General features: G+C 48.2%; 1 protein-coding gene across 1 annotated transcript in view; it reads right to left on the minus strand.

Annotated features, from left to right (window-relative positions):
* Positions 1-11,536, minus strand: part of KCNB1 (potassium voltage-gated channel subfamily B member 1) — a 115,134-nt gene that overhangs the window by 101,995 nt on the left and 1,603 nt on the right. Inside the window, exon 2 of the mRNA XM_042044629.1 lies at positions 10,775-11,438. Coding sequence (XP_041900563.1) covers positions 10,775-11,341 — 567 coding nt within the window. The 5' untranslated portion in view covers positions 11,342-11,438. The remainder of the gene's footprint in view (positions 1-10,774; positions 11,439-11,536) is intronic.

An 11,536-nucleotide genomic window follows, 5' to 3' on the forward strand; every position in this document is an offset into this window, starting at 1 on the left:
GTGATGAGACATAGGTGCTCAAGAAGTTCAGTCCAAGGACTGAGAGGAAAGAACTAAGGTGAGCTTTGCAGCCCACCTGTGCAGGACTCCCTAAAGCTTTGTGAGCAGAAGTGAGGGAGCAGCATTTTGTGGGGACACCACAAAAACTGCGAAGGTCCCCTGGGTGGTCAGCTGAGGGTTAAAGAGACTCTTTGTGGGACACTGCAAGCAAGGGACTTGCTGGGCTGCCCCTTGAGGACCCCTCCTGCCCAGGGTAACAAACAGAGGCTCTCTTGGAGCAAGGATCAGTAAATCCCGTTGCTGAGGCTGCTTCAGAGAGAGCTGCTGCCGCCAGCTCTGCTGCTCTGACCCAGGACGCAGGGTCTGCTGCCAATCACAACTTTCTTCTTGCCAGCAGAGAAAATACTGCACCGGTCAAGAAAATCTCCTATCTGCTGCGTCCAGCCTGTGTCCAACACCCCTGAGCCCCAGAGGGAACGGCGCCGATGCACTGGCAGGGAAACCGCTGGATTCACACAAAGTCCAGCCACGGAACGATGGCAGCTTTCTAGACCAGCTTTGCTCTTGCCTGTATCTGGGAGATTTTCTTATTTACTGTTTCTTCTGCACTGTCATGTTTCAGTGCAGATTGATAGCAATAGTTACTGCACCAGACAGGCGTGAGGATTACTTAATTAATGTTTGTGAAGCGCTTTTAGATCCTCACATGAAAGCAGCTAAGAAACACAACGTATAATTATTATGTATTATTAATAAACTTCTGGCACATTGACAGGAGGGAAGACAACGCTTTTTTTTTCATCTTTTTATCTTCTAAAAAGATTAAACTTTTATGCTATGAAGGACAGACTTACCAAAAATTCACGAGTAAGTAAACAAGGAGTGAAAGGTCCTCATTCCACCAGGAAGACAGACAGCAAGCACTGCCTGAGGAAGTGAGTTCCACTCCTTGTCTATCCAGACACTTGAGCAATCCATAGTTTTTGAGAGTGGCCAGATATGGAGAAGAACAGGGATGTTACAGACATTGCTAATAGTGGAAGTGGTCAAATGCACCAATTACAAGGAGTAGAGAGTTTGTTTAATGTGTGGTCACTATGGTTGACAAAAGCATGCACTGCAGAAGCAATGAAGTGTGCAGAGCAAGAGATGGACATTTTCAAACAAACAGAAAAATCACAGCTGTGTGAACCAAGTTTTTTAGAGCTGAGAACGTGCCAGACACAAACCCGATTCCCAGAAATATGAAGAAACCCAATCTCATGGATTCCTAGGCAGTTCCACAGAAGTGGCCAGCTCTCGTGTACTGCAGCTGCCGCTTAGAACACCTACGGCTGAGATCCAGCTGCACCAGAGAAAAAGGGGCCCAGAGGTTAGGGGTGAATTACAACTCTGCCTCCTTCTCCATCACAGACCCTGAGATGCCTCCGCACCCTCTCCAAATAAACCAGGACAATCACACTGCTCTACTTGACACGGCAACTGGGAGGACAAACACGATGCACTCAGATGGCAGGACAGAGAAAGCCAGGGACAGACAGACACCAAAGCACTGCAGAGAAGGACAGGAAGAGAGTGGACACAGTGATACAAATCTACCAGTGATAGATCTCAGCTGCTGCTCGTGGTGCCTCGTGCCATTATGTGTTTCCATTCCCTGTTTACACTGCCACTGGATAGTACTGAACCACCCAAGCAAAGCACAGCTGGCACACGGAGGAGATTCCTTGCCATGGGAAGGGTGCTGACTACAGTTCCTGCCCCTACAAAAGATTTTATGTGGTGACACTGCAACAGACCTCTTTGCTCACACCTTCAATTTATTCTTTCAGCAAAATGAGGGGTTTTTTAAAGAGATACGCACAAGGAATCTTGACTCTGAACATTTAGTAAGCATAATCATGCTTTAGAAACATTTTGCCTGTCAGTACCAATGAGAGAGCATTTCTGGTGTTTATACTGTTTACGTACTGCAAATGAGATTTACAGCTCCATTTTGTTCAAAAATGAGCAAGAGCAAATGGACTTAAATAAAATAAAACAAAACTAATCTGTGCTTTTGGCTAGAGACTCTGCACAAATCCTAGTCCAAACAGCATTGAGTAAGTTCAGCTCATAATAACAGGAACTGATTATGTACAGCAGAAAAAAAAAGAACTTTCAAATAAGTTGTTCCTTCAATTTGCTTTGACTGTTCACCAGCTTTTGTTAGTGACATAGGTTTTTTATCAGATTAGACAGATACCTGATGGATGTTATCAATACTAGTTGAGTACCAACAAGTGCTTTGGTTTTGGCTTTGCTGTTCATTTTTCTTGCCCAAACACACAGCCAAGAGCCCAGTGCTGAGCTAAGGCCACCTTCCCCCCACTGCAGTGCCAGCAGCTCAGGGAAGGGTCACAAATCATCCGCAGCCCTTGGACCAATGGTCCACATCACTGGACCACAATAACTGCAAACCTCAGCAAAACCTCACAGGAATCGCAGGGGGAACCGGGAGAGACTTGTGAACAGAGAAAGGGGGAACATGCCAAAAAACGTGGATCCATCTTTGAGGCCAGGCTGAAGGGAGCTCCCAAGCTACCCACAGCCCATGCTCTGACCCTCTCCTTCACCCCAGTACTGTTTCTACCAAAGGTGGCAGTTGGGGTGTCTGAGGAGACACTGCTCCTGTAACACTGGAGTCATTCATTACATTTGTTGTGCTCAAAGTGGAGCTGGTTGCACAGATTAGCTCTTAATTGAAAATAAATACCTTCCTTACACAGGTTAACTTTGGTAAAAAGGAATCCCCACATTGACAGACAGGTTTAATATGTGTTCATACATATCAATATATACTAGCAGATATGTATTCTGATTTATTGAATCATTTCACAACACAGGTTTTTCTATATGTTACTCTGACATCTGCACTCCCTTGCTCAAAACACTTTAGCAGCATCCCCTCCCTGGAGCCAGAGCTGCATCAAAGCATGCTGAAAACATCCCAGTACAGACTTTCTGCTTTCAGATCTACCGAGGAAAACCTGCTATTCTTCTGTAACCACTCATCCCTCAAACCTGACAAAGGTTGCCAGCACTTTCCCATGCAGGCTGGGCTCATTTCAGTAGGAACACCTGTGCCTAAACAAGGAGTGGGTTGTTTTCTCTCTCCATCCCCTTGAATAAACTGCCAGAGGGCTGCCAGCACCTTTCCCTCTGTAAGATCTCACCGTGGGCAGTGCCCAGGGACCACGGGAAGCCCGTCTATCCCATGAAAATGCCCTGGTGACATGGGAGAGTGGGAAGCCAGGGTCCCCCCCCCACCCAGTCTTCCTCACTGACCTTGGGCAATGGTCACCTCCTCACTTTAAGATGGGGATAATACATATATCACAGGTTTGTCCTGGCCTCAACTAATCCATCTTTTCAAAGCACTTTGAGAGCTTTGCTTGATGAGCACAGACATTATAATACTCATCTGTTCCAAATACATTCAATGGGAGTTTTACCCTCCACAGAAGCAGGACTGGGGCTGCTGGCGTTACTGGGGTCCTAGAAAATAAATCTGCTTGGGAAGAGCCATGGCCAGGCACAAAGGCACAGTGCTTACCTCAGCCCTCTTCCAGGCTATCCCTACAAAAAAGAGTAGAATTTCTCATTAGAAATCAGAACGAGACCTCACCAAGGCCTGCTGGTGAACACGTTCAGCTGGTGCCAGGCTGTATAGGGGACAGGAGAGGCCAGAAGAGAAGCTAGGACAGGGGGGAGAAAGCAGAGACCAGGCCAGCTCAGGGGGAAGCTTACCACAAGGTTTAGTGTTGCTGTACTGAGTAACCAGGAACACCGTGAGGTGAACATGAGGCTGTTGCCCCAAGGACTGAATTTAGGGCAAGGTCAGCCTAAGGATAAAGAGCACCAAGGCTAAAGCAGCTTGGGCAGGCCAGTTAAGCAGTGGGGTGTGGGGCAGGGAGCCCTGTGCTGTCAGCAGGTCCTCAGTGCTTGGCACAGAGCAGCGTGGAGCCCATTCGCCCCCAGCCCCAGAGCTCTGCCCCGTGAGGGCAGCAACCACCCAGCCCTGGGGCAGCCCCTGGGAAACCAACCCAGCCCAGGAGGGAGCTGAGCCTCCCCATGATCTAGGAATTGACCCAACTCTTCTCATCACAGCCAGGGTCTGATCCTTGTCTGCCTTAACATGACAACATAGGTGTAGAGCTTCTCGAGAGAAGGCTCGTATTAATGCCTTGCTCGAGTGCAGCGGCCCCATCGTGCTTCTGCTGGGTCTCTCCACAGAGTAAATCACAGTGACTGTGTTTATTGTAAGAACTAAGTGAGCAGCTGTGAACTTTCTCTGACATAAATATTTTGCCATTAGCAATGACAAATAGCAATGCTCATGTTGTAAAAGTAACATTGGATTATTCCTCTCCATGAGGGCATTCACATCATGAGAAATCAGAAGGACATTGTGATTGGAAAAATGGGTAAAAAGAAGAATGTGATGGCGAGGATATTTATCCCACTGTGTAAGAAGAGTTAAGAGAAGAATGGATTTTTCCACGGAGCTCTGGAGTGTCTGTGCAGAGCCAGCTCTGGACACTGTCATGGTCAGCACAGGGCAGAGCCTGGCCACATGTGCAGGTGCTTCACACAGGTACCTGCCAAAGCTACACCTGCACATTACACCACACCGGCATATCCTGGGGGCATTGGGCCCAGAACTTTTCTTCTGAATCCCATTATTACTAAACCTCTGCAGTTACAGCTGAACAAAACAGGAATTTTCCATTGTTGCAAGATTTTCTACTTTTTGACTGGTGATGTTGGCACCTCAAACCCTGTCTGCTCTCAGGCTGAACAGGATGGGAGAACACTGAGCAGTGAGGGGAATTAATTTCTCAGAGATTTTTTTCAAAGGTACAAATGAGAGCTGGTGCTTTAAAAATAGCATTGACTGTACTTCTATAGCACACGTCCTTCCAAGGAATTCAGCACAAGCATGTAAGCTTGTCACTTCCCTCCAGAGGCAGGCGGGCTCTCATGGATGTGGATGCTCAGGCTCTCCAAGCGGGAAGTTACGGAGAAGTTAAAAATCCAGGAGTGTGCCAACACACACGTGTTCGTGCATACTGGTGCTTCATGGACTGGATGGCAAGCACATCAAAAGAAATACAAGGCCTAACAATTAACTTTCCTTTTCTACATTCTCTATAGACTGCAGAGCTGCAGGCTTGGATTGGAAACAGCTGAACCCAAACCAGCTTCAGGCAGGAGCACCAGGCAAGTGCCTGCTGGATCCAAGGGCTGAAATAGCAGCTCTGGGGAAAGGCTCACCTTTGAAGGAGGATCCCACCTGGAGAGCTTAGAACAAGCTCATTGTTGGCAAATGCATCCCATGCAGGCTGCGATGCCATCAGCCAGGCCATGTTACAGGGACTCCTTTAGAGCCAGAAAAGAGTCACAGGACACAGCTACCAAGCTGGCAGTTTCACTAGGGTGCAGGTTTTCTCCCCCAGCTGGGAATCTGTGGAGGCTATAATGAGAGGAGTTCTGGGAACTGGCCACACAGCAATACATTGTGGGCAGGTCCACTGGTGCGACAGACACAGAGGACATTGCAGGGAACTAAACACAGGAATTAGAGCTCCCCAGACAAAAGATTTAAGTCCACTGGAAGGACAAGACCCAGAAAGCAGCTGCAGGATGAAAAGAGATTGATCCAGAACAGCAGTCATTTGTGTGTCCACAGGACAGTGCTGTGCTAGAAGCCCAGGGATAAGCTACAGACCAAACTGGAAAAACCCTGAACCCAGGGGAGAGGCTTTGGAATGAGGCTCTGCTTTTGAGGATCTCTGAAGATAGGAGTTCACTTTGGATGAAGGGAAGAAGTCTCCTATATATAGCAAAAAAGCCAAGGCAGTAGCTGCATCACACTGGAAAAAAGTTACAGATGGAGGCAAAATATGGGCAATCTGGCTTTAACAGTCAAAGTCAACATCTGCCCTGTGGTGGGACCCTTGGAGACAGACAAGGCATGGCTAAGATGTGACCCCTGCAATTCAGGAGAGGGGTTTCCTCTGCCAAATGCTAAATTCAGGCAGGTTTAGAGATGAATGAAAACTGCACACCATAAGGGAGGACCAGGAATAGAAAGCCCATGTGGGGGAAGAACGCTCTAGATGTAGCAAATGCATCTCCAAGAGGCTTTTATCATTCTTATTTTGTCACTACTATCAACAATAATATGAAAAGAGCTTACAGAGCATCCTCCCCAGTCCCTAAGCAATGCATCTAGAGATTAGCAGCAGAGAGCAGTGGGCAGCAGAGAAAAGCTGTTCAAGGAATGTAGAGGCATGCATAATGAGATTACCGAACTGGAGTTGCATGTTTTCAAGGATAAATGTGATATTATTGCACTGGCAAAGGCATAGCAGGAGCAGGGGAAAAGATGAGAAATAGCCTGTCAGAAGGGAGGGATCACTGCAGCTGAGCTCCCAACAGGACAGGGACAAGTGGGAAGTGGAGGCAGTGAGGAGGAAAGGAAGTGCACATCCTACTTGACATGCAGAGAAGCTTTTTGCAAAGTGGGTGATGTCATCGTGTTTTTCTCAGCCTTCAGGACAGTAAGAGAAAAATAGATGAAACCAGCACATGCAGAGGAGTCTGTAAGACGAGCAGACTTCCCCCTCCCCACCCCATGCAACACTAATTGCTCAAATATTGATCGGGGAAATAATTTGTAAGGACTAAAGGAGGAAAAGAAACACTTTCCTCTCAAGAAGCAAAAAGGGCAATGTTCTTGCAGGGTTGCTGGAAGGGTCCTGGTGATCAGAGAATTTCCAGAACCATGGAAGTTAATCTCAGATGTTGAGTTGGTCTGATTTGTTATTTGTTTATACTGGAGAGCATGAACAACTGCAGGTTTTTATTTTTCAGGATACCACACGAATTGTTGGAATTACAGCTAGGCTGGTTCTCCCAGGGGCCAGACAGGTGAGAGACCCATGGACCCTAACTAGCCTTGGTTAGTGGAAAGCAACACCTTCCAAAGGGCCTTTGGCAAGCCAGGACTGGTAGCTGGGCTGAGGGTGACAGGAACCAGCTGCCCAGGCTTAGCCTTGGCAAGGGAAGGAGCAATTAGGATTAAAAGCCCAAACCAGAATGCTGGAGCAGTGCTAACCACTACTGCCCTGGCATGGACACTAAGCCCCGAGGACAAGCAGCAGTTCTGCTTGGCTTCTGGAGAGCCACTCTTCTTTCCTGACAAAAGGAAAACTACCATGCAACAAAATGTAAGAGCTTCTCCAGAAAATATCTGCACCCCGTCAGTTTCTAGAGTAAACCATGACAGAAGCGAGCACCAGAGTCCTCTGTGGTTAAAAATGGATGTTGTGAGTACACCAAAGTACACGAAGAATACTATTTAAAAGAAAAAACAAAACCAAGAAACAGCCATCAAACTATTAAGACAGACTGGGAGAATGATAAAAATAAGCATGAACATGCAAAAACAGTGATTGCAGGAAGAGGAGAAAGCATCCACAAAGCCTGCAGTGAGTATTTCTCAGGGATATGCAGGCAAATAACCACAGGAAATGGGAGAATCAGATCCTTTAAAATATATTCGAAAGTTAGAGGGAGATGAACAGTTTTATTTAATAACTGCCGGATAAATATTTTTTCATTTGATAGAGGGCAGGTCCCTCAAGTGCTCCATTCTGCACACGGGGGTTTTCCCTCTGGGCGAGGGGAGTGCAGGGCAGCCCGAGGCACTGGGGGGTGAACTGAAACCAGTTCGGGCACTGGATGCCCTGGCTGCCCCTGGGGCCGAGCTGGAGCGGTGCCGTGGGTCTGACACCTCCCAGAGGGACAGTGCTGTGGGCACAGCCTGAGGGAGAGCAGCACTCACCCCTCTGCTGCTGCGGGGTGGCAGCAGGGCTGCGGCCCCAGCACCCGCCCAGCGCCTCCTCTGCAAACCTGGTGCCTCTCAAGGAGGGGGAATTATAAAATCCAAGAGTGTTCTCTCCAGTCACGTACAGGGTGAAGCCTCACAAATAAGTAAGAGCCTGCTTGCCATGAGGCGGTTGGTTTCAAAGCCAGACAGAGCAATCAGAAGATAGGGGTAAATCTCCAGTGGATAAGAAAGAAACAAAAACTAAGGTCTGGGGGATTCTTCTTCTGTTACATGAATGCTATTTTCCACCCTGGGGTACACCACGTATTGTCCCCTTTAAATAAATAATAAAAATAAAATCAATAGAAAACAAAGCCAACAAAAACCACCCAAGAATAAAAAAAAAAAGGCAAACCCAAATCCCTGAAAACCAAACAAATAAAAACCAGCTCTGTTTAACTGGTCCCAGTATAACCCTGGAGTAAGCTGGTATGGAAGGGACAGGCGAGGTACTGTGCAGAAAATGTTAAAATACAGCCAATGCTGGCAGCCACAGTCCCTGGGTTGGCTTGGGGGGAGAACCTGCACTTGTAGCCATTTTCCTGACTTCTTAAAGAGAACATGAAGGCATCTTGTATTTGTTGCATGGAAAACCCTTTGCACTGAGTGGCACAAGTCTGAAGAGAAAAAATAAACAAGAGCAGTTCAGATTTCCCCAGCGGTGGTTTTAGGACCTTGCGTGACGTTAAGCCTCACAACAGTTTACTTTGTTCCCTTTCCATAGGAACAGTTTGAGCTCCCAGACCTGGCAAAGCAGAGGGAGTCTGGCTTTAGGAGAGGTGACAGAAGTTCCCGGAGGCCCGCGGCCTCCGCAGAAGTGCTCCAGTGAGCAGCCAGCTGAGGAAAGCTGGCCAGAAACTGCCAGGCAGAGGCTCAGATTCAGCACACACAGCCTAAAAGGGAGCCCGGGCACAGCTGGATAGGTCAGATAACGGGTCAGGCTGCCAAGTCCCTCTCCCCTTGTCCTTCCATCAGAAGTTGAAGAGTGAGTTCAACCTATCCAATATGTGGATTGAATTCTCAGGAAGGTGATCAAAGCAAAGGGCACACTCTGGCACGAGGGAAAAGCTATCCACCAGCAGGGAGCAAATTGGATAAAGAATAGGCCTAGCAGCACTTCTGTCCCCGCCTGCTAAGCTAATTGTTCATCAGGCCTGTCTGCCCTGCTACACATGAAAGGAGTGGGAATCGGTGTTTGGGAACTGCTGGAATATTTGAGGTTTGGGAACACACAGCATCACTTTCATTGCAGTAATGAAGGCACAGAACGGCAGCTTTAAATGCTAAGGGTAATGATGCATTACCAACCCCTCTCAATTAATCCAGAGCCTGCAATGCCGAGTGCACTTACTCCGAGAATTTTCTCAGAAAATGAAGCTAGAGTATTTAATTTATAAATCACAAAAGACACTTATTTGGCAAGAATGACCCTTGCTCATATACAATAAATCATGAACATCAACAGTCTCTAATGGATTTTGAGTCAGTGCCACAGACAGCAAAGCCTGGGGCCTGTGTTTCAGGATTCCAAGACTGTGCCAAAGGAGCCTTATAAATTATTAATGTGTTCATCACAGTGTCATCTGTGCCACTGGAGAGATAGAGACACTATGGGGCTCTGTTTGTCATTAAAAAAGTGATAATGGGTTCAGCAGGCAGACCATGCCTCCCCTTCCCCTGCCGGGATAAGCCAGTCCACACCTCATAAAATCTCTTCCCCAAGTTTCATACATGCTCTTGGTTCATGATATGCAGCATTTTGGGAAGAGAAAAAAAAGAGGTAAAGAAGTCTGTTTTCCCAAGTAGCCCACCCAAGCCAGACTCCCTAAGGGATGGATGGAGCCAAGGTCTGCGTTTGCAGATGTTTGTACGGAGAGAGGTGCATTACAGAGGGAAGCCAGGGCTTCTTGCAGCTTCTCTGCCATACAGTGAGGATGTGGGTATATAGAAAATTCAAGTTTTGGTCCCTACTGCTCAGTCTCTCATGCTTTTCAGTTATTCATCCCACAGTTTTCAACCTCTCCCCCTTCACTTTTGTCCCCATGGTTACTGAATCACTGTGTTCGCAGAGATTTTCCTCACTAAAGAAAATGTGACTAACATGAGGCAGCTAAATTATCAGAGCCAACTCTGACATTGGTTTCTCCCAACATGGATTTTATCTTCAAAACACCTTCAAGGAGATCTGTTCACTGGAACCAACTTCAGAGTAAGCAGCACTTCAGCTATTGACAGAGCTGCATCACTTGCCCAGGGAAGACTTGAAAAAGGATGGAATTCAAACACCAGCTTTAGCAGACATGCAGCCTAGGAGTGCATGATACAAATAAGTAGGAGATGCATTTCACTACAAAAAAACGAAATTAAATTAAGCCCTGGAATTGAAGGCATTATTTCCTCACTGCACCTGGGTCTAAGAGTTCAAGCAGAACTGGCTGCTTGAAAGCCAGTTTGATTAACCAGCAGAAGACATGCATGTTTTAGGCCCAAAGAAATCTCTATTACAGACTGCACCAACACAGGCCACTGGGTAACAAGTCTAAAATGTCCAGCCACAGCAGTCTTTGTGCCCTGACCCACTGCTCAGAGAAGCTTCTTCCACACTGAGCAGCCTAGGCTGCCCCAGGGACACTCAAACCAGATCCCTTCCAAACTACCAAAAACCCCCAGAAAACATTAAAATTCATTTGCATATGAGAGGCCTTTCTCTCCTTCACTCACAGCATCCATCCAGCCAGCCACAAGTGCCCAGACATTTAAGCAAGGGCAGCAGGACAACACCTCAGGTAAGCATCACCAGTCAGGAGCCAGTAGACAACAGAGACATAGAACACTTACCTTGGCTGCTACGGAGGAGTTGGGCTTCTCCAGGAGGTCCCAGAGTTTTTTCCTTTTCTCAGCACAGCAAGTGTTATCGAATTCCTCCCCTTCCCTTTCCCTCAGGGTCTCTGCTTCTCTCTTCAGCTCCTCATTCATCTGCTCTTTCTTCTGGTGGTAGCGGGCCTGGCAGCAGGACTCCAGGTAGATCTCATCCACCCCCCAGTAGTCCAGCTCCTGGCTGAAGGACAAGGCGCACATCTCCTCCATCATGTGCAGCTTACCAGTACGATAGAAGTTCAAGATAGAGGTGAATGCCCCGGGATGCCTGTCAAAGAAGTACTCGTTCTCCTCCAGGTTGTAGTCATCACAGATCTCCATGAGGGAGTCGTGCGTGTTGCAGTCTCTGAGCTTACCCAGCCTGGTCCGTGGCAACCTGTCCAAGGTCCGCCAGAGAACCTCGTGGGCCAGCCCCCCCACGTTGAGCTTGACCCTTCGGGAGCAGGCCTTGCTCCTGACGATCTCGGTGGGGTCTGGAGGCAAAGAGGTAGTAGAGCGAGATCCATGCTTATTCATCCCCAGAGGCATCGCTGGTCCCCCTCAGGCTGGACGCTGCACGGTGCGGCGCGGGGCAGGGCGCGGGGGCCGGCTCTCCTCACCTCTCCTTCCCCTCCATGCCCCAGAGCTGCAAGAGAGGCCGCGCGTGGGTCCCCGCCCGCCGCCCCCGCCGATGTGCGGGGGGGCGGCGGCGCTGTCCGCCCGCCGGTGCTGAACCGCGCCCGG

This window comes from Corvus kubaryi, unplaced genomic scaffold, assembly GCF_017639235.1.
Source record: "Corvus kubaryi isolate FWS band 111438036 unplaced genomic scaffold, C.kubaryi_AGA036_p1.0 134, whole genome shotgun sequence".
Lineage (NCBI taxonomy): Eukaryota > Metazoa > Chordata > Aves > Passeriformes > Corvidae > Corvus > Corvus kubaryi.